Source organism: Pempheris klunzingeri, chromosome 14 (genome assembly GCF_042242105.1).
Source record: "Pempheris klunzingeri isolate RE-2024b chromosome 14, fPemKlu1.hap1, whole genome shotgun sequence".
Taxonomy (NCBI): Eukaryota; Metazoa; Chordata; class Actinopteri; order Acropomatiformes; family Pempheridae; genus Pempheris; species Pempheris klunzingeri.
This window is the reverse complement of record NC_092025.1, coordinates 3,607,725-3,631,650: the sequence shown is the minus strand read 5'-3', so window position 1 is coordinate 3,631,650 and position 23,926 is coordinate 3,607,725. Positions and strand designations below refer to the sequence as shown.

At 43.6% G+C, this 23,926-nt stretch overlaps 1 protein-coding gene across 1 annotated transcript in view; it reads right to left on the bottom strand.

Moving 5' to 3' along the window:
- Positions 1–23,926, bottom strand: part of robo3 (roundabout, axon guidance receptor, homolog 3 (Drosophila)) — a 142,104-nt gene that overhangs the window by 48,489 nt on the left and 69,689 nt on the right. The window contains exon 2 of the mRNA XM_070844010.1: positions 12,275–12,685. Coding sequence (XP_070700111.1) covers positions 12,275–12,685 — 411 coding nt within the window. The remainder of the gene's footprint in view (positions 1–12,274; positions 12,686–23,926) is intronic.

The window sequence follows — 23,926 nt, the reverse complement described above, 5'->3', positions numbered from 1 at the left end:
TGGTGCTGCTGCTCCGGCTGTGCTCACCCACCCAGCAACCTTGAGGTTAATCCACCGCAAACCTCCCCTGGCATACCATGTTGTCGCTGTGTGTGTGTGTGTGTGTGTGTGTGTGTGTGTGTGTGTGTGTGTTGCTGGCAATTTTTCATCTATGTGTTTCATCTCTGCAATTCCCGATGCGATACACACAACCCCCCGACCCCTGACAACTTGCAGACTAAACTCAGCGGAGTATGGACTCTGTAATTCTCTGGGAATTAAAGTAACATTGCAGCTCACCGGCTCCTGGATTTCCTCCCAAGAAAGTGAAAGTATCGAATAAGGCAGACTGGTGGTAAGAGAGAAACATTTCAAATGAACCCATGTTAGCTGGAGTGTCCTTGGGCAAGACAATGATTTGTTTCCTATACTGGGGTTCTGTTGTGCAGCTGGCCCTGACTTCTGACCTCCTGCGGTGAGGAGTAAGAAAAAACAATTTCCAGTCGTGGATCAATAATATCACATTATCAAAAAGCTGTGTTTAAGATTTATTTCTCCTTCTCTTTAGTCTCTTAATGGGAACTGGTGATGAAACAGTGAAGGCCCGTGACCTTTGAGGAGGAAAGATGTGTTGGAGGCAGTACAGTCAAGGTGAATGGTTGCTTCATGTTCTGTCCAAGTCAAATCTATCAACTTAATGAAGCTGTGTATTTATTGGCTTACCTTTTTGCAAGAGGGGGTCAGTGATATAAGACTAGAACTAAATGTTATCTTGGATTGATGTCATGAATTCTGTGATGCAGATGTTATGATCTTGCACCGTATGAGTCTCCTCTTGAATTGAAAGTGGCATATGTCCTTCGGGGAACGTGCATCCCAAAGCCTCGCAACTCTGTTATAAAAGCCAATGTGCGCCTCTCTAATGGACACTATAATGTAAAAGACAGTGACAAAGACATTCCACATCTCTTCAAATTACCCCTACCATTCATGAAATATTCAAAATGTTTGACAATACTTAATTCAGCTTGAGTGGCTCCCCACTCCTCATAAAGCAGAATAAATTATCAGGTGAAGCTGTTCACGCTTGATTGACAGGCTTGCAAAAACAGCTTGTGCTCTTCTAACAAAGAAAGATCTGTCAGCAGAAACACAGACGTTTTGGTGGAGAGGATTTTAAAGGAACATTTTTGGTTTAGTTGGAAATGTGCCAACTAAACCAGCATTTTGATGGGAGTAGTTTAGCAAAAAAAACAAAAGCCAGTGGAGAGATTCAGAGAAAAAAAAGTCTGGACCGCATGCTAAGACGGGAGGAGGAGGAGGAGGAGGAGGAGGAGGGGGATTTGCAAACATGCACATGCATAAGTGGACGTAATCTGACTGTAATTCAAGCAATATGCCCACCAATATGTGTGATGTGGGATATGAGGTGTGGAGGGTAGTACGTGTGCACCATACAAAGAAAGAAAGACCCCTTCATACATGGAGAATACAAATATGGCTGGTGTGAAGGGTTAAACAAGGAGAAGTAAAGCAGAATTAATGTGTGCATGGCTTTGCTAAAGAGAGTTGGAAAAAAACAACGACAAACCTCCGCCCCTCCTCTGCCCACTCTCCACCAATAACACCCATCCTGGGACCCCGAGGGCCCCCCACAACAATACCATTACAGAGGTGGGCAGGCTCCTGTGTGTGGTCAGCTAATAAAGCAATTGTCTGGCCCTGAAAAGAGGATTACTTTAATCTAGTAATGGCCGACGTTGTGCAGCCTATAGAAGCAGGGTAAGAGGGTCACCAAGAACTGCTGAGAAGCCCATTGTAACGCAACTGAAGCTGCCCCCCCCCCACAACTCACCCGCCTGCCCCAAGCTGCCCTCCGCTGACCCCCTGGCCCAATCAAGGCTACTGTAGTTCACCCATCTGGAAAACCAGAAACACTCTTTAACTCGACCTCAAGGGGAACGGCGTGGACGGAGGTGCCTAGAAACAATGGGTGCCCCCACCCAACATGAACACGCTCACACACAACCCCTTAATTATTGACCACTGCAGTGGGATGATGGCAACGAGCGTCTTCTCGAATTCCACTCCAACAATAAAGCAATTTAAAGGACATTTTAACAGGGCGATTTAGGCTGTATTCAGACCCACTATAGCTTCCTCATTCACTTCAAGGAGACCACTGGCATACAAAATACAAGGTTTTCCTGCTAAAAAGGTGTGGCAACGTGATGACAACTCAAGTACTTGCAAATGCCTATTCCTAGTAGTATTCTGTTCAAATGTCACATCTCACAGTGTTTTATGGGAGGAGAAATGGTAATGGTCAAATAAAAGCTAAAAACAGAGGAGGAGGAGAAGCCTGACAGTTACTGTCTGTCTCCCAGTCTGTGAGCAGTTCTCTATGTTGTCTCGTTGTCGTGTAAGTTCTGTTAATTTTCTCAGCAGTGCATCTTGTTATTTGCACACACACACACACACACACACACACACACACACACACAGCTGTGTCATTTTCTGCACGTGTGCAGTTTCATTGTTAGGTTGCTGACTCTGACACTGCCAACTTTCACTGCTGGTGCCCGAAAGGTGAAGAAGGTGAATCGTCTCTCTGACATCAGCGTCTTCCTGTTGGGAACGAGCCAGTCTGCACCCACCCCCATCAGCTGTCCCTGTCTGCTAGCGCAACTTATGGCTGAAGCCCAACTGCAGTTCTTCCTGTCAAATGTACATGAACGTGTTCACTTAGCTGGAGCAGATGGTCAGGCCTTGTATCCTGCCTCGTGCCCAGCACACTTTTTGCCCTATTAGCGTGCCATGCCTGCTCATACCCCTGCACTGGACGGGGGGGTGGTGGTGCGACCAGGGGGAGGGAAGAGCAACAGTTCCAATTTTCCACCCTGTCAACAAACTCTAAAAACAGATGGATCTTGGAGCAGAAATCCATTTAGCTTCACTTGAATGACTTAAGCCCCCATTCGGTGACCTTTTCTAACTCCGAGGTGGGAGCGTGTCTTAAGGAGAAATGAATCTTGTACAAATACACACGAGTGGAAATCAATAAGCATTTTCTACAGCTCTTCGCCCTCATATTTACCATTTGCAGACAGGTCAAATATACCTAAATCCCCCTGAAATACCCCTTCTACCACAAAACCTTGCAACCTGTATTACTTCTACCATACCAAATACTCACAGATGAATGCTCATATTGATAAAAAAAAGTTCCAAAGGTTAATTTTGAGAGAGAAACTGCTTTTAAAACCTGCTGTTACCAATCAGAGGATTGAAAAGGTAAGGCAAGAAAAACTGTGACAGAAGTAAACAAAGATGAACATATCCCGTATGTACATCCAACAGGGCTGATGTTAAAGATCAGTCAATCTCTATTGTTAAACATGCTCGCATTGCTCAAGAGGATGCTCCTGATATAACAGTAGCAAACAGTCATCAGCATACAACATAAGCCCCTTATTTGTATGCAGAAGGGAAACCATGTCAATTAACATAATGCTAATTTAACATTTACCAGCAGTGATTTGGAAGGGACTTATATTTTTTGCCATTAGTTATTTTCCACCAAATGTTTAAAAAGTGTTGCATTAGAGCTGAAAATGTTACTTAGTATGTCTCGAAGCCATATTTCCTCAAATTAAACAGTACATCTCAGATTTAGCCATCCATCCAATAAATTGTCCAATAGTTAAAATGAAATGGCAAAAATTTGTAATTTGAAGTTTTTCAATTACAATATTCTAATACTTCAATAAGCTGCCCAGAAACTAAATGAAGTTGTAATTGAAATGTCCAGTTACTGCAGTCTGCAGCCACTGTACACTGAACTGTCCTCTGAACAGGATGAGCGCATAGGATGAGTTGTTCAATAAAAACATGATTTTCCCAATAGCTCCACTGATTGGTTCAATAACCACAATGTGCTGTCTGTTTTATTCTTAGAAGGGTCCATTTGGTGTTTTAGCATTCACTCGTACACTGATTTTCCTGCTTTGTAACAAGACCTCCTTCTCCTTCTGTTGCTCTTATGTCCTCCCTTTTTACCTGCTCTGTAATGACGCTCTGATTGCGTTCAATTGATTAGTTTGAACCGCGTATTGATTGTGTTGGCCTCTCGTGCTCACTGTCTGTCATTACTGATGCTTGAAACTCCCCACATGTATGCTGCTTCTGAATTGATGGATTTGTTTCGAGCTATCTCTTCTGCAAGTTTGTATTCCTCGTGCCCACCTGTCTGCCATTTGTCACTGCTGTCATATTTGTTATTTGTGCTCTGTTCAGTCTATTTCCCTGTCACATCTCATCCCATTATAGGTGTCTTTTGTTCTACTTTCTCTTATGATTAAGTACTGACTGCATTTTGTCATGATGCCCCCAATGGATGCATTCAGGCCACCATTAGCAGTACATTAAAAAAACACAGGCTGCTCATTAATTTCAATGAGGCCACTGAATTGGTTCAGCAGGGGCTCTGGCTCAAAAATGTATAGCAGTCCAGGAGAAGGTTTATTCTGGTTCAACATCAGCCTGCCCAGGGCAATCCACTGTGGTGACTCATCAGTTACATGCAAGCTGAACAGCTAGATAGCTAAATACATGCAGCACGTTCACTCGACAAACACTATGGCTGAGGAGCAAACCATCACTGCTGTGACAACTTTCCAGCTCAAACTGTGCCTCGATGTCTCAGATAAGGCTTCCAACTGCACTTCCTGGTTCGAATTTCTTTCTCTTAATCTCTACCCTGAAGCAACACACCCACACCAAACAGCCCTATGTGTAGTTTTGCCAGAGGGTGATTGTTGGCCCCAGTGAGCCAAAACAGAGGGTCATTTGCATCCTTAAGACCGAGACTAATGACGGTCCATTAATTATATTCTTAATCATGGCCACATTCAGGCTTATCATGGATATCAAACATATCCAATACATTTTGATTTTTCTTTGTTTTGGTCTCCTGGGCAGTAATTAGACCTGTTTTCACTTCACATTAAAATCAGCAAAAACCGAATCCTCAATAATGTTAAATGCTATATTACAGCAATGGGGGGGGCAGCTGAAAATAACTGAAATATAAATTCACACATACTAAATAGGGGGGGGCAGTGCCTGTGATCAGCAGCTCAGAGACATAATGGGGCATGATTGGACACAACGGTTGAAGCAAGAGGGTCTTTATTGTTCACCACAGCCCCTGATGCCCCTGTGCTACACTGTCATGAAAGGAGGGGGGGGGGGATAAAGCTCTTCCTCACACCACCTGTTGTCAACGCCTCTTCCCCCAAATGACCCCCACCCCAACCCCCCATCCTTCTGCTTTTGTCTCACTGACCCTTTATGACACACACACACACACACACACACACACTGGTCACTGGTCACACTCGCCTTTAGTATGGTCTAATTAATTCATGGCTATCCTCTGGAGGAGGGTTTGGCTGGTGGGTCTGGCTCAATGACCGGCAGACGGTGGATCATACAGAGGGGGTTAAGCCAGAGGCCTGTGGCCTCACTCTGGCCATCTGATCCTCCTCTTTTAAGGCCAGAATGGCCACGGGCTCTGTCTTCAACAAAACCTGCAATCCCATTAGTGAAGCATGAACACACCTCAGCTCACACAGATAAACAGATACATACACACAAACACAGAGAGGAGAACTTGATCATCAAGCTGCTGAGAGCGTCGCTGCTGAAGGGTTCAGTATGAGACATGTGTTAATGTATCAGTGTCCTTTGGCAAACACACCTGAACTGATTCATGATAAGTCATATGGGTATGATTAAGCATGACTACACACATATCCTCATGTCCACAAGACATTTCATTTGGTAAAATGCAGATTTGTACAGAGCTGAGTAGGAGGTAATTGGAAAATAAGACTCAACAGTAGCTGTCTTAACAAATGGATCTGAGCAGACAAAGTGCCTCAGACAGCTGGTGTTAAACGTTGTCATGCTCCTGTGGATGCACAGGAAGATGCAGGGAGGGCTGAATATGAAAGTGGGAGTACTCACACGCATTAACAGATTGTAATTAAAAAATATTCTTCTTTACAACATCAGTGTGTCGTGATGTTAGACAGGACAATGCTGATTCGGATGGTAGATAACTACATAAAAGGTAGGAATCGTTACAAAAAGGACACTTTGCAGCTAATGTGAATGACTAACCAGCTTTTCTTACCTGCTAGGACTGTTTGGGGAAACAAATATGAATAATAATGCCAGGACTTCTCAGTGATGCCATCTACAATGGACTGATATCGATCAACTGAATAGGTCAAAAGACAAACTACCAATCAACTGTCTCAGAAGCAGCTCATTCTGAATAGGTTAACAAATAGAATTGTTGTTAACAGCTCAAACCTGATCACCTCTTTTTACAGTGCACATAATAGGGTTAAAGCCTTTAATCAGCTTTACTTCAACATTGTCATATTAAGACATTCTTACCCCCATAACAAAGATCTTACCAACCATTGCATGGACGTGATTAAATAACTCTATCTTAGCCTATACCTTACGCATGCTCTGGTGGTTTATATTGCTAACAGGTGTATAGAGAGAGCGACAGCGGGTCAGAGCTCCCGTAGCTGTACCCTGCAGGTGCTTGTACAGTCTGTGGATGTACAGATCAGTGTGACTGCACTCCACTGTGTATGTCAGCATGCTCCACAGAGCTCCAATCACAACCCATATGGCTCCACACCACTGGGGTTAATAACAGGGACAGAGGGCAGCTCGAGGAGAGCACGGACAGCAAAGGGAGGGGGGGCACAGAGAAACTGGCGCGGAGATGGGGGTTGACTTTATCTCTTTTATCAGAACCACCCATCCTACACTTCTCTCCTACTATAACTCTTTCCAAGCACCCCCCTCCCCAAATCCTTTCCCCATTTCCAAATCCATAAACCCTGAAATCCATTTTTCTGCACAGGGGTCTCAAAAACAGTGTGACAGGTGTGTGTGTGTGTGTGTGTGTGTGTGAGTGTGCACACGCGTGTTTATGTTTGTGTGAGAAAGAGACAGAAAGAGAAAGGAGGATCCAGGCGGTGACAGTGCTGTTCAGCTGTTTCTCCCACACTGGTGTCTGGGATTACCACGGGTGAGAAAGTTGGCCCAGACTACCGTTACAAAGACTTACGGTTGTGCACACCCACACACACACACACACACACACACACACACACACACACACACACACACACAGGAACAAATTCACTGAAAGGCAGAGGAAGACAGGAGTTTCATCACATCTTCACCTGTTCATTCCCCAGATTCCACACAGCAGCTGCCATCTTGAACCTTGAAGGCTTGACCTCCAAACAACCTTTAAAAATTTTGTGGGGATTGGTGTGAGGGGCATAAAACCCTTAGAGGTACCCCAGTCCGTTTGATTTGAAATCCCGCTGACTCCGCCTCTAGCACCTTAGAAAAAGCACCTCTTCCCCTCCCCTGTTTGTGTGAATATTCATGAGCCATAAAGCCAGGCGGTAGAGACGTAGCAGGCATAATAAAAACGTCAGAGGTGTAAAACACTCAAAGAAAAAGCCACTGGGAGCTTGGGCAAGTCACTATGAATGTCAAATCCCCACCCAGGGGTGTCTGGCCTGTTAGGTCTATTGTGCTTGACTGACTTTTATGCATCTGACATGAGTTGGCCTCTCCTCTTGACTCATAACTTTGCAGGCCACATTTTCAGGATCAAACATTCTCTTTAAATGCATGAAATCGGATAGGATTGGGGCACATAATACCACTTTGGAAGGAAACATTCAGTAAAGTGGTATGGAATCTGATCTTAATGCAAGATAATGGAATGTACAGTTTAGAAAGTGCAAAGTGCAAAGCACTGCTGGATGACAGCTAGACTTACAGCACATATATGAATTTAGATAACTCACGACACTGCTCTTACATGTGTGTTGTTCTTAGTCTGCACGTTTCCCTTGGATCCTACAACAGTGACAGGATTTTAATTGATCTCCATGTCAACATGGCGTGTTTAATACAGAGTATCATGCAAAGCCAGCGACACCATATGAGAGGTTAGTCTCCACCTGCTGAAGCTTGAGAGCACTCTCATAGTTCATGCATCAAACATCCATTCATCAAGCGTGTCATTAATAGCAAGTGGAACTGTTACTGGGGTAACTAAGCAGAACCTTCCCTAATGACTTATTGAGTGCCTAATTGTCAGTATGAATGTTTGAAAAGGGAGAATTGTCTGCAGACACTTGAAAACTAATGAGAGAGAATCATTGTACCAATCCAGAAAAAATGACAGTCAATATTACAATGAGTGACTATAGAAACAACTCTGAGTGTGAAGTACAAAGAGATCCATCTTCTCCACTTAAACGCTCAGCTCCTGCAGCTGTGTTCATAATTTATAATCATTCATCATTTCAACCTGATGCATGCTGACCTTTTCCAGCTGTATTGGACTATTTTTGGTCACACTAGAGGCACAATTGTAGCGGTGGAGATGCTGGTCAGTCCAATGTGTTGGTTTAGAGTGAAATATCTCAACAGCTCTTAAAAAGATCGCCCACAGGATCAGACCTAATTTGGAAATCTCTTGAGTTTTTATCCAGCACCACCAACAGGTCAAAATTCCCCACTGGCCAACACTTCATCTCACGAGAAGGTGCAGAAACTGTGTGCATGTCATGCTCCCACACTCTGAGAGAGAGGTGTGAGAAACAGGAGTGTAGGTTGATCACACTGGGTTGTGTCAAATACTTTTTGATATTTTTTCGCTGGATATAGAACAACCGTCTGAATCCCAGCTGACCGCGGCAGATGTTCTTCATCAGTGAGGAATCTACAAACATTTTACAGCCACCTTTTAAGCCTGCACAGGGTGTTTGATCTTCAAAAGATAGATTTCGGGTGGAGTATCACTTTAAAGCTGAAATCCATAACTTTGTGCACTTTCAAAGTACAGCTAAGATGATGGAGAGTCTATAGTGTTACATTTGTTTGACCTCTAAGGACTCATTTATCAACGGCACCTTCAGTTCTATGTGAGAAACTGTCAGGTCAAGCTGTCTGTACTAAAAGCTTTACTTTAAAGAGACCTGCGCTCTTGTCCCCTTTGGTGTGTACATAAAGAGATGAACATACGACATGAAACACTACAAAATCAACCACTTCAAGCCAAATTCTCATGTCAGGTACATTTGTCAGCACTGGAAAATTCTGCCAGTTCATCCATACCGCACCTCAGCGGCCTTCATCCCCCCGCCTGCCTCTCCGCCTGCAGCAGATGGACTGTGAAGGGTTAAACCTGCTGAACCTTCCACCCTTCCCACTGTGTTGGCTCCCACCCTGATACCAAATATACACACCAATACACAAAGCAGCTCCCACTCACTATGCCTCCAGCGCTTCCAAGTCACAGGCTGGGGAGCAAAGTGACACCATGCCACAAAGTGCCATCTTGCGCCTTCTCTGGTGCCACACTGAGCCCCATGGCAGCTCCAGGCGGGCTTATGTGCCCGTAGCCTTATCTCCGGCCCCATTGGTGCCACGCAGCCCTCTGCTGGCACTGGCTTGGCTTTGGCACTGGCCACTGTTTGTTCTATGGAACCTCTCTCTCTCGCTCTCTCTCTCTCTCTCTCTCTCTCCAACTCTCTCTATCCCTCTGTCTCTCTCTCACACATTCTCTCTCTGACACTCACACACTCAAGAGGACACAAGGAGTGAGGAATTTTCCCCGCCAGTTAATAAACTGGTGACAACACCAAGTGTTACAGATTAGACTGGACATTTCATGAGAAAGTTCTTTCTCGATGACACTCAATATCTGCACACCATTTACTTTGCTCATTAATGCTAGATCTTCACATCTTCCCCTTAAATATCGCAAAATAGGTGCTTTTGGTGCATCAGATCCTCCACCATCATCTTGTCAGTCACCCTCCATACTCTGGTCTGCCTCCTGCTACCCTGTGCTGTAACTCTGCTGCTGTACAGACACTTGCACTTAATAACTGAAGTGTCCATTGTCCGTCTAGTATTTTACTTGTTATAGTGACACCATAGTCAGGCAGGGGACTCCCAGCGGTGGGTGTATGTCCAAACACAGTGTAACACCAGTGACACCAACCACTGACTACCAACTACCAAACTACCTGTCCAACTACCGGCTGTCACCTACCGAAAGGCCACAGCATTGGAAAAGAAAGCTAGATGTACAGAAAAACAGGTGAACAGATCAGCTGAAAGGCGCTGGTGCTGAAGACAAGAGGCTGGGAACACACACCAAACTCCTTTGACTGCAAACACGAGTCATGACCCCGCACAGCCTCACAGAGCCTTGTTTGACACCCTGCTGATGTTGGCCTACAAGGGAACTCAGACTCTTGATACATTCAGGAACTGCCAGAGGGTTTCTGACAAAAGTCATAGTAATAATAATAGCGTGCCCTGGGCTTTGGGTAAGCGCTATCCTAATGTCATGAATTAAGCAAAGACTTTGGAACTCAAAGGGGGAGCTCAAAAGTAGCAGACACAGAGAAAAACATTAGTGGTTATTCACAGGGAGTGAGAAATTGCTAGCATCTGCCACTGCTCTATTCCTTCGCTCTTTTTCATACGGGCTCTGTGAAGAGTGATTAACACCCCCTCCAGCTATTCTAGTGGGTTAGTTTCCACAAACAGCTTATACCACAAATATCTTGCAACTTTGTATGTAGATAACTAAAAAGAGCAAGAGCTCTTGAAAGGTAATTCACATGCTGCTTGAGGAACAATTTTAGGAAGGGTGAAGGACGCAGTGACAGCACAGATCCCAACTGTTTGGAGAGGATAGAGAATGATTCAAGGGCTGTTTTTCTGTGGAGGCAGTCAGGGGAAATTCAGCCCGATTATTAAGTTAGAGGCTGGAGCCTTTCAGAAAAATATGATGCCGACCGTAAGGTGTTTGACAGGAGTGTAGAGTTTCACAGATTTTTACAGGGAATAGTTCTTTTTTTCTCTTTACTGGATTCAGCTGGTTTGTGTTAGTGTGATGAGAAATTCCTGAGACGGTTTCAGTTTTAAAGCGTGAATGATATTAGGAGAGGCTGGAGTGAAGGGATTATAGGAAATGTTGAAATATTCACTGGTGTTTTTGCAGAAGCTGCTGGCGGTGCGCTGTCGAGAGTCATTTTTGTCTACATTAGCAGATAAGCAAAGATAACAGAGGCAAAAGTTAGCCTGATTGGTTGTCCATTTTGAAAGTACGAGTCACATAACAAAACTCCCACCACTCAACAGCAAACTATATTTCTATTCATATAAGCTGCCTACATTTCTTTAGATGACCTGCCCCTTATACTTTACAGTGATCTTCTGACACGGAAGGCAATGACCTGATATAACAGCAAAGATTTAATTGGCCCTATCTGCATTTCATTGAAGTGCCACTGATCACAAGCCCTGCTAAGAAAAAAAAAAAAAAAATCAGTTGTCTGTTGGAAACCCATCTGACAGGAGTTTGTTGTATTTTAAGGAACTAACATCTGCTACTGAGAAGCTGCCAGCCAGCAGTCTCGTCTCCTCCCTGCAAGAGCGTTTTTTTTAAGTTTTCCTGTCCAGTGGCGACAACTGTTATCTTTTTGCGGGAGCTAGCTGTCATCCGTCTAGATTAACAGGCCTGGTCGCAGAGGCCCGGTCACAACACGACAGAGGCCAGGCTCTCTGGAGCGGGAGGAGATAGGATGCCATGTCATGGGGGGAGGGGGGGGTGGCGGCTCTGGGTGCAAGCTGCCAGGAGATCTGACACCAAGGTCAGGGGTGGTGTCTTAAGTTAACTCAGCCGAGTGATGGTGATGATAAGAGACCAGTGAGAGTGTTTTGAAGCTGCCACTATACTCTTCTACTTCTCTAGAGCAGTGAACATTCTTACACGTGAAATCTATCTGTGATTTAATTCCCTTCTTATTACTGGAACTACATAATGCATATCATGATGTTTGACACCTGATATGTCGGCAAGCAGACTGAGCTATCTTTTCTCTCCTACACACAGTCTTGTACTGCACTTCACACTGCGTTTCTTCTGTCTTCTGGTGTGTGTGATGTTCTTTCCAGCTCTACATTTCTGTAAACTGACTAATCCTCATGAAAATGAGAACTCTTGATATTTTCCTCTTAAGTAAGCCATCATTGTAGCGTCACATGTAATCTGTCCTTCACATTCAATTCACAATTCAATTCAACAACCTTTTGGTTCAGTTGGACTCACACATACACACACAGCCGAGCATTCAAGCCAATCGAAGACCCTTACTTGCCACCTCCAGCGATGCATTGCGGCTGACTGCCTCGCCCAGGTAGTTGCGCGCCACACACACGTAGACGCCTTCATCAGGTTTGCTTCGCCTTCCGTGTACGATTCGCAGGAAGAAGAGGGAGCCACTGGGTAAGAGCATCCGGTGAGATCGAGGGTCCTCTCGATCTGTCTCCACGCGCTCGCCGTCTTTGTACCATTCCACCATGGGAGTCGGCCGTCCCTCAGCCTTACAGTTGAGGGTGGCCGGCTCACCCTTGGATACGATCAGATCAGACGGGTGTTCGACGACCCGGGGAGGCGCATCCTCTAACCTGGGTCGGGATCCTGGAGAAAAGACAACAGCACAGGGAGTAGAAAGGGTTAAGAGTTTATGTTGTGATGCATTTGTTATGAAGTAGCAAACACGACCTTGAATATGAGTGTTAGGACTGACATTTGGGGTGTAATTACAGCAATGTATCTCTAAACCACAGCCATTTGGTGTTTTAAAGCTTACATAATAGGCAACAGGTTGAAAAAAGCCACAGAATGAACAGCTTGTGCTGTTGAGAGCTGTTATGGGTATTTATTGAGCACATGTGACAACATGATACATTTAGAGGGTTCACAGGCTGAGTGTAAAGACTGTGGCTGTGGTAGTGCAGGAAAAGTAAGGGCTCTGATAAACACAGGACATAAAACGCCTCTGCCTTTTTTTTTTTTTTTACATTCTGGCTACTGCACACATGAGCATACCCAGCTGCCCTCTCTCCAAACCTGGCTGGGCGTGCGAATGGAAGCAGAAAAACACACCATTTTATCACTGACAACATGGCCGTGTGAAACGAGCTTGTAATGTAATTGCTCATCAGTTACATTCAATGTATAAATCAAGAGGACATGTGAAATTACATGCTCTAAAGTCTGCATCTATCACACTAACACCAAATTCTCCAGCAGTGGAGGGGAAGCATGGATGTGGTAGAACTGTGCTAATCAGAAGCTCACGGGAAAGTAGGTTGACTGAAAAATACTGAAATATTTCTGCCTAGAATATTTCTGGTTGAAGCAAAGCAATGTGTTAGATTACAAGCCAATGAGAATTCTGTTCCTTTAACTCATTTTGCCATGTTTCAGCCAATGAGTGGACGCGTGGGGCAACACGTACACAAGCAACATAACGCTATTGTTCATATTACAGAAAAGAGCAGTTAGAATGATTCATAATCCAGTTTCAGAAGATTTACAATCATTGTTTTTTTTCTTAGGTCGCAGGATGAGGATGAGAGGATGATTCCTGTTAAGCGTCAGTGGGTTCACATGACTTTAAAGCAGATGTGAACTTGAGTGGTTGGCCTCAAACTGGATTCTCTACAGGATGATGTAAAGGGTTGAATAAATATCATTCACTTCAAGAGATATTAGAGTGTGAAGATGGCAAATAATCTGTTTCCTAAATTGGTGGTGAGTTCTTATGTGTGGCTCCTGATTCTTCTTTTTCTCATGTTACTGTGAGTATTGGCTGCTAATTTCTATCTATGTTCTGAGTAAGGGGCAGGCAAAATAAGATTTCTCCTCTCCCTGCTCCTTTCTAGTCATGAAAAGTGTAAACAGAGTTGTGTTTTGACTGTGAAGCCCTTTTTTCTGGAGCTGTGCATTAATGAAAAAAATATTCAGACGTTCTATTTAGAAGATATTTTGGCATGGTGCATGTTTCTGTAAATGATTCATCAATATACTGTAAATGTGTTATGCTCCTGGTCAGTATTTGTGCAGTCTACAGACTCTCTAACTTGCTCTATAAAGTCTGATTGAAAGACAGAAATGAAGACAGAGACAGAAGCAGATGGAGGTGGAGGCGAGGTAATTCCCACAGGTTCTTTTGCAAGCTTTGAAATTGCTTTTTTCCCCCTCCATCTTTCCTCTTCCTCCTCCAATTTGACTGACAGCATGTTGGCGGTACAATTATGTATGAAAAGCAATAACACAAACTCAAGCACCACGAGGCACAAGTGAAATTTCCCCCTGGAGAGCATATGAAAGAATGACAACAGGAGGTGCGTCTTGCTGGTGTTTTTCTGAAAAACTGAGCTTTGTTCCGCTGATGATTGTTGCAGCATTCATAATGTTGCAACAGGGTGTTTCTCAGCCGTCTTTGCCTTCCCACATCGACCAGCGAGCTATGTTGCTTTTAAACTGGAACCATTTTTCACTGTCTCAGCACTGCGTGCTTTAGCTATGCCAAATACTGTAGCAGCATTTGAACTTTATGTTTTGAGAACATTCACAGCAGGAGATTTGCGAGAGTGGTTGTTAACATAAAAGGGGGACAGAAAACATAAACTGCTTTGTTCAGCTTTTAGGGGTTTTGTAGTCTGCGTCACTTGAGTTTTGTTTTACTCCTATGATGCTGCTGCTGTGGAATAGCACATTGCTCAGTTAAAGTTTAAACAAGTTATGTTTAAATGGGAATCAAACAGAACTTGGGGTGACAGCCACTTTTAGCGTAAGTTTTTTTTTAGTTAGACTCTGTTGCAGTTTGGGTCAAGATAGCAACTCGTTTCCTGTGTTGCTCCTGTCTTGTGGAAGGACAGCTGGAAACAGGATAATCAGGTCCGACGTAAGAAAGAGGGCCGTTATTCTTCCCACAGGTGCATGAATGAGGAGGAGTTCAAAGGTTCAGGCTTTCCTGATAACACCTGATAAGAAAAGCAGTCAAAATTCCTGCCCTCAAAGTGACAAATCCTCTCTAAAGTTTTGGGGGATTAAGAACTCCTCTAAAGTGCTTTTGGCTGATGGGAATATAGAGTACTGTCTGATGGCCTTGCTCTCAATGCAATTACATTCACAAAGATGGAGAAATAGGTGGCTCTCAATAGGAGGAAATGGTGCTGAGGCTTTGAAGTTGCCTAGAGAATCAAATAGCAGCTGGGCATATGTCTGACCTCTGCTTTAGAGCACTGGAAGCACACCAGAATGTGATCAAATATACCTCTTTAGCTTATATTTCACTGCCACTAATAGAAACAAATCATTACTGCAACTTCCATTCTTTGTCTCTTTCTTTCTTACAATAGATATTTACAGTATCTTGAGTTTAAAGGTTGCAAATGTTTAATGACAGCTGAGTCATAACTCATTTCTTTGTCGTTTGTTGTGTTTAGTACAGACATTTAACTAAAATCCTCAAAACGCTCTGAAACTGGGTTCAAATTACAGTGTCCAGTGTACAGTGTACTTACTATGATCCATCAACTACTACTACTAACAAGTATCACAGTTGTAGAGTGCAGATATTCTATCGCCACTGTTGTGCATTTTGACTTTGACTTTTCGATTAATAGATATTGAAAAGACGAGAAGAAAAGTGGTGAGGGAGGCTGCCAAGAGGCTTACAGCAACATTAAAGGAGCTGCAGGAATTTCTGGCAAGTACTGGCTGTGTAGTACATGTGACAACAATCTCCCGTATTCTTCATATGTCTGGGCTGTGGGGTAGGGCGGCAAGACGGAAGCCTTTTCTTACGAAGAAAAACATCCGGCCCCGGCCAAATTTTGCAAAAACACATTTGAAGTCTCCCAAAAGCATGTGGGGAAATGTGTTATGGTCTGATGAAACCAAGGTTGAACTTTTTGGCCATAATTCCAAAAGGTATGTTTGGCGCAAAAACAACACTGCCACTCACCAAAAGAACACCATACCCACGGCGATGCTTTGGGGCTGTTTCTCTTCAGCTGGAATTATGAACAGTTCCAAATACCAGTCAATGTTGGCACAAAACCTTCAGGCTTCTGCTAGAAAGCTGAAGATGAAGAGGAACTTTGTCTTTCAGCATGACAACATGACATGTGAAGCGCACATCCAAATCAACAAAAGAATGACTTCACCAGAAGTAGATTAAAGTTTTGGAAGCCCAGACCTGAATCCGATTGATCTGTGGGGTGATCTGAAGAGGGCTGAGCACAGGAGACGCCCTCGCAATCTGAGGGTTTGGAGGGTTTTTGCAAAGAAGAGTGGGCAAATATTGCCAAGTCAAGATGTGCCATGCTGACAGACTCCTACCTGAAAAGACTGAGTGCTGTAATAAAATCAAAAGGTGCTTCAACAAAGTATTAGTTTAAGGGTGTGCATATTCATGCAACCACGTTATTTTAGTTCTTTATTTTTACTTCCTCCCCCTAAAAGATTTCAGTTTGTTTTTCAATTGAGTTGTACAAAAACCTGCCATTTTAACAGGGCCGTGTAGACTTTTTATATCCACTGTGTGTGTGTGTGTGTGTGTGTGTGTGTGTGTGTATATACAAAATACTTATTTCAGGACAACCAAATAAAACAGTTGACGTAATAAATTTCTAAAATGAATTTTTACTAGGTTGTTCTCCTGTGGTATAAAAACAGAAAAACATTATTTATTATTTTGCTAAGTGCCTCTCCCCCCTCAGGGCCTCTGAGCAGCAGATAGAGACTGTTCAGCTAATAGCTTTAAGGTAGCATATGTATCATGGCTGAACTGAGTCTGTCTGGCCGGGGGTGGGTGGGGGGTGAGGGGGGGTTGTCTGTGGTGAGAGCACAGCAGGACAGAGCCTTTAAGAGCTGACTCATAAATTTTACAGTCCGAGCTGCTCGGAACAAGCCATGTGGAAATGTAAAGCGAAGGCTTTTAAAGAGGAAAAGACCACCGTGTGTGACTTAGCTAAATATCATCAAGAGGACGTCTAAGCGGCAACCACTGAACACCGGCTCTTAAAGATGATATGCCTATCATCCCAGGACATTTGAACTACATGGAATGATCTCTCAGCTACTGTCTTCTAATAAGTGTGGCTGCATCCAAGGTGATTTTGTAGGGATGATGGAACATCTTCTGAACCCACACTTGATCTCTGGCGATCTCGTTGTGCGGCAGCAGGCTGTGCAACAGCATGACAGAACAAGGGTGCAGATCTACATATTGATAGAGACTGACCGCGGTGCCACACAACTCAAAGATATTTGAATTTCTAATCTGCGTATTCCTCCACAGATCACAGTGAGTGCAGATGGCAGGAAAAGAGGCAGAGGCAGGAAAAGATGAACTCAAATCAGGTTAAACGGGCAGCTGGAGTCTGGAGAGTTCGACTGTTGTCTTGAGAAGAGTGTCTAATAGGAAAGTCTGGAGCCTCTAAGGACCTATTAGCTCCTGCCCGTGGTGTAGTACTGCAGGATGGCAACAACTCTCCAAGATACATGTGAGCTAATGAAACCATAGGGATGCTGTGGGAGTCCAGCCTGTGTTTGATAAGAACGGTGCACGGGGAAAAGATGAATTACTGTCAAACCTGCCAACAGAGATCTGTAGGACACTTGAAGGATATACGTGTGATTTCTCTTATAGATTCAACTGCCAGTCATCTGTGGTAGTGACAATGTTTTTCTATCTTGCTTTTAGACGTACAAACTTTTGATTGCTTGACGGGGAAAAAATGAAATTATTAATCATCAAACTGATGTGAATCACATGCTGCAGCCTTCGCATTTATCAGATGTCAGCTCAAATTAATACCAGCAGCAAAAAACGTCATGGTTTGAACACACATGACAGGTTGAATGTTACTTACTGCACGTACAAATTACTACAAAAGCACAGTTATTTATAACTTGGATAGTTATGTGAGGAACTTTGTGCAATGTTTTGAACACTGCAGATGATGAGGCCGAACTTTACAGAACTTCTTTTCTTTGAATGGTCACTATGAAAATCACTCTGCAAATCTTTGCAATCGACAATTGAATCAACTGACACTGATGAAAATACCTGCTAGGTTTATGTGGACTAAAGATTTACTATGCATCTGATGGTAACACTGTATAATAAGATACTTATCATTGGAAAAATGTATCGTCCTTTCATAGCAAAGCTGTTTGGGATCAGATTAACAATGTTGGCTCATTCACACCAATGGCAAACAATAAGAGATAAGATAAAATATACCTTTAAATGTCACATTGTGCCCTTGCCTCAGTTGGAAAGTTGGGCAGTATCTCTTATAAAAATAACACTCGCTTAAATTTATCTAGTAGTGAAACTGTAAGTTTGCAGAGAAAAACAGAGCATTGTTTATTGATTCCCCTCAGCATGAACTGTTCATGCCTACAAGATTCCAAGTCAACAAGGCTCTCCCGGTGCACTCTGTATATACTGTTTTTATATTTAAACAACAGGGCAAATGCATACAGTGAATTACTGTCAAACAACTTCAAAGTCATGTTAACTGGTGAAAATGGGAGGAGGACAGAACAAAGCCTGAGAGGGTGGCAGAGAAATAGTGCGTGAGATTTAAGCGCCCAAAAACGAATGAGAAAAATTGGAACAAAACAGCCACGGGGGGAGCAAACTCCTGCTGCAAAGTCCTTTCTATAATGGAGGATGGCAAAGTGCTGAGGCAGAAGTTTTTCTCATCTAGTGCAAGAAGAAGTGGCTCGGTGTGTCCCGCTGATATTAAACAAGAGCAGAAGACTATTGCCAAAGATCTACAGTGGATTTCTAGCCCCCCCTCTGCCAACTCCCCAGCCTTATTTCACCGCAAACACAAGCAGGCTTTCATCCCTAAGCAGATTTACTTCCTCTGGAAAGGCAAAAAAACATCAGACAAACACCCAGTAACTCACACACATCACTCCAGTGCTCTTGACTTGTGTTGGAATGGAAGGTGACGATTTAAACATGTGGAGGTCAGACTGTTGACATCAGCCAAGACATGAAGGAAAGTGATATCAATACTTGTGACTAAGAGGATCGACTTTCAAACGTCTGAAAGTCCAAAAATAGAGAAATATTAAAAATAAATGGTGACTTTTCTATTTCGATACTAAATTAGAAGTGCATTAAAAGTTACGTTGATTGACAATGTGGTGATAATGCAGCTTCTTCTGACGTGAAAACAGTTCCACTCCAATTATCCAGAAATACTCCCCCGCTAAGAAGTCACAGGTCAAATGAGTGTCTGTCATCTTGCTTCGAGCATGTGATTAGAGATGTGCTCAGCGTGCTGCTGTTGACAAAGGGCATTGACAGTTAATCTCTAAAAACAGAAAACTGAGGCTAAAACAAAAAGAAAGCAATTTCAGAAGTAGTTGGAAGGTAGGTGGAAAATGTCATCTTGTGTAAAACTTCTGATCTGGGATACAAGTAGCTGTGAAATCTTCATTTCAACATCATTTTACTCGACAAGCTATACACTTAAGGTGACAGGCTGTTAAAACCCCTTTCTGCACCTCTATAGCTCTGTATGTAAATACACACTTAGCCCTGCGTCTTTATCTGACTGAATTTCACAGCCGCAGACTCTCTTTTCCAAACACAGATGGAATGGTGCTTAGATGATGGTCTGACTCATGTAATAAATCTACACCGGGTGCTCATTTTGTCTGATATTTGTACAAGGCTCAGTTTTGAGGTGAACACAAATCCTCACACCTTCTTACCAAATGTCTCGCAGCTGAAGGTCCAGCATGCTACCCACCCCCAGCCAACCCTACCAGCTCACAGACAGTGTATGTGTCATCACACATTGGATCCAAACATTCTCTTCATTATGGTCCTGCAGGGAAAAGGGTATAAAACACGGTTGGCACTTTAGCCCCATCAAGGATTCCACCCAGACAGGGTGAGAAACGCCTTTCATTTCGGCACGAAGGACTTGAAAATAAATCAGAATATTGCAATATATCAAAAGCCTGCACTCCTTATCACTCTGTGGTGAGTTGTGGTAAAAAGACAGATTAAGCCATGCGCTGGCTTAGCAACTAAAATTAAGGCTAAGCTGAGCTAAACCTCACACTGCACTCAAGATAACCACCCTCCCCACCCAGTTCTTCTTGAAAAAAGACATTGCTGTTAATGGCCAAGAAAGGTCTTTTAAAGCCGAAATTCCAGTACAGCAGCAATTTAAGTACCTGCCAGTGGTGAACAGACTGAGCTACATAATCTTTAAAGAAAGGAAAGAGGAGAGAGGAGGAGGAGGGGGCGTAAAATAACTTTCCAACTCCTATCCCTCCCTCATCTGCAATTCTTTTAAGCATGCTGGCTTCCCTCTTGCAGAATTTGTTGTTTTACAGCTTTGCAGCTCCCCCCCTCTCCTTCTCCCGATTTTCAACCAAAGCCACAGGAATTGATTTGCAAATGTGCATTCAAAGTTAAATTGGCAGCAGTGAGGGAGGCAGACTGGAGTGCTTTCCCTGCAGCCTCCTACTCTTCGACCCTGTGGGGACAACAAAATGAGGCACTTGCATGAGAATACAGAGTGCCGGCCATAAAGAGACAGCCTCCTTAATTGAGCCTGTGTTGATGCTAAGCATCTGAATGGGCAGGGTCAACTTTGCAAAAGGAAATTGGGTGTTTGTATCATGTTTCTCTTGGGGCCATGAACAGATTCACGAGCAGGGGCCGAAGAAAGCTTCTTTTTGCTCTTCTTTTAGAAAAAGAGGGTCGTGGAAATTGGGAACAAAAAAAATTTTAACTCCTACCGCAGCTCCAAAAAATGCCCATTCCACTAACAACTCTGTTTCATGCTCCCTCTGAGCATGGCCTCTTGCACCAGAGAAGCAGCTGAAATGAGTTTTGGCTAGATGTTTGGGCAGGCTGACAATGCAGAGGCAGCTTGCTGTAGATAGAGAGCAAACAGTGGTGTCTTGTCTAGTCTGACAGGAGCAGACAGTTCAGCTTAACAGACAATTTCTACACGAAAAGTTGCTCGTGGTAAAGCATGGCTGAGAGGTTTGGGAGTTGATTGAGCTTTGATTTAGTTCCATGTACAGACGTAACTCTGAGGAAGCAGGAAAACATCCCTTTACATGGACATTCCAACCATTTATGCACTTTTGTCAAGCACACTCTGGTATGAAACATCAAGTATTGGCTTCTGCACAAACAAACATCCACATCGATGATGCGGAGGATGGCTTAGCTAAATTATTATCACATTTAAACATTCAGAGGACACTGAAAATAGCAGTCCTGAGGACAAAAATACAACCAGCCCTAAATCCTTCAAGTTATCATCATCCTGCCAAGTTGTCAGTTTGAGTTCCAGTAGCCCGCCAGTAACAAGCATTGATTTTCTCCACTGAGTCCACCCAGGGGGTTTTTGGATAGGACTTTAAAAGAACAAGAGAGCAGCAACTGTATGTGGCAACTAGACTCTCACTGTTCACTCAGTTCTGCTGGAAGTGTTCTATGTGATGAGGCCAAGAAGAGACAAGAGGAAATAGAGGAGAAAAATACTGGAGCGAGAGAAGCAGGAGTAGATACTGGCTGTGGTGATGCACACATTAAGATGGAAAAGGTTATTTCCCTCAAATAAGAATGTATGTTCATACGATTGAAAGGATTTCTTATCCCTAATTATCAGTCCTTCAGGGTTCACCAGTGTCGGCGCAGCAGTGTATTTGCTCCCTCACTCATGCTAGGGAGGAAATCCTTGAGGGGCTCCAAGACGGGCGCACCACAGGTCGCGGGTGGCCCAACACAGCTGCAGGGAAATGCCAGGTTTCCTGTCCCACAGCAGCATATTTCAAGATTAGCTCCTATTAGATCTGTGTCCGCTTTCTCACACACACACACACACACACACACACACACAGTCTGGCCGCTATCTGCTCCTGTCCGTCTGACCACATAGATCACACAAGTCAGCGTGAGGGAGGAAAGGGTCGAGACAGGGACTTCCTGAGTCCTTGAGTCCTTTACTTTAAAGAAACACAATCAAGATACTGTTAAAAATAAAGTGCATGGGGTTGATCTTCATTTTTGCGTTAACTGAGTCGGAGTGTAGTGAAGTAAAGTCACACTGAAGTTTCAGTTCACTTTCCATTCTTCAAGCAAACTTGAAATAATCTACATGAGGAGATTTATAATTTGGGGTTTCAGGTTCACAGTGAATGGTGATGAGGGGTTCTGAGATGGAGTGAACTATTCTGCTTACTGACATGCTGCCCTGCCCTTCTCTTTCAGCTGAATGAATCATCAAATACAGTCTGCTTGTACTTCATATAAAGCTCCATTGATCATTTTTCATGATGACACGCTGCCAGCACTGCAAGGAGACTAGATTATGATGCCATAACACGAATGGGCTCTAATCATATATGAAACACTCAGAATGTGTAATTGTAGTAGTAAAAAAAAGAGCTTATTTATAAGTGTGAAACCATTAGCATGAAAGAGAAAAGTGGATATCTTCACATGTTGTTGAGAGAGTTCAGAGAACATTGGTCCGCACGTATAATTAAGACATGAAGTGGAGAAACTGATGAAAGGGGGAAGTTTAAGATGAGCGAACTTCTTGCAGATGCTTCTGATGGTGGTGGTGACTTGCACTTAAGAGATATCAAGTAGAGGAGGCACTCTAATTGCCTTGTCACCCCAGTTACACTTCTTTAACAAGTGTTTCCCTTCAGACCATCACGCATAACCGCCAGTCATCAACAGAGCTGCAACAGAGAACAAATTGTCGAAGAGACACTCTGACAGCCTCCGCGCCCGAGTCACTTTCTGTGTATCTGCAGTCCCATCACAAAATAACAGGTACCCAGTGACTGTCACTTTTTAAAAAGAGCTGTCCAAAGCCAGCCATTAAATCATCGACAGCAGCTGTCAAAATCCCTCCGCCACAGCAGCACCTTGATACAGCCGTGCAGAAAATCATCCATTATCAGTTGGCTCTTTCCCACACCGAGCTTTCAAGTGCCAGGCTCTCAAAAAATACATCCAACCCGCCGACAACGTCACGGCAGTGACAGCTGTAGCTGTACCCGTGGGCTTTGCTTCTGACTCTGCGGCAGAGTTCTGTTGTGCTTCACACTGCAGGCGGAACAGCCTGTGGACAATAAAACCTGGATAAACCTCAGGATCTGACATAAACCCTCAGCAATCAAACTTGACGAAAAGCATACACCACCCTTGTTAGACGGTGAGACACTAAAGACACAAAAGGGCGGGTTGTTGCTGTTTGTGTACAGACAATGCACAAACACTGCCGGCACATCATCAGGATTATGGCCTTTGTGCATGTGAGGAAGATTATGGTGCTATAAAGAAGCTCAAACATGTGATAATGCAGCGAAAGTTCTTTGTTGTAAAAACTGAAATGAAATATTATTTATTTAGTTTAACTGTCAACATTAGGAAAGTAGATTTTTTTTTTTTTGGATTCCAGGAGACCAAATGTCTTCTGTCTCTTGTAGAATTAGACATCACAGATCACACTTCCATCCTCTAACTACATCTGTGACTGCAGTGACTTGGAGATTGTGTTTACATGAAAACAGCAGCACCTGCGTGGAAACCCATCTGGTTAGACACCTGGGACTTACTGTGTGGAGATTTACTGTCCAACGGCTGTGATGAGTTATAGAATTTTATAAACCGCACGTGTTTCAGTCCCACCGGGCTGATAAGTGTGCCCATTACACCACAAATAATGTGCACAAATATCACCAAAGCATCCCCATATAAAGTGAAGATATGATGTATAATGTAAATGATGTGTGTGGGTCAGCTCCCTTGTGTCATATTACCTGCATCATGATACACACACACACACACACACACACACACATTCACAGTACATTTATACCACTTCTCTCTCTCTCACACTCACATAAGGAGGCCACTTTGAAACCACTGAAGAC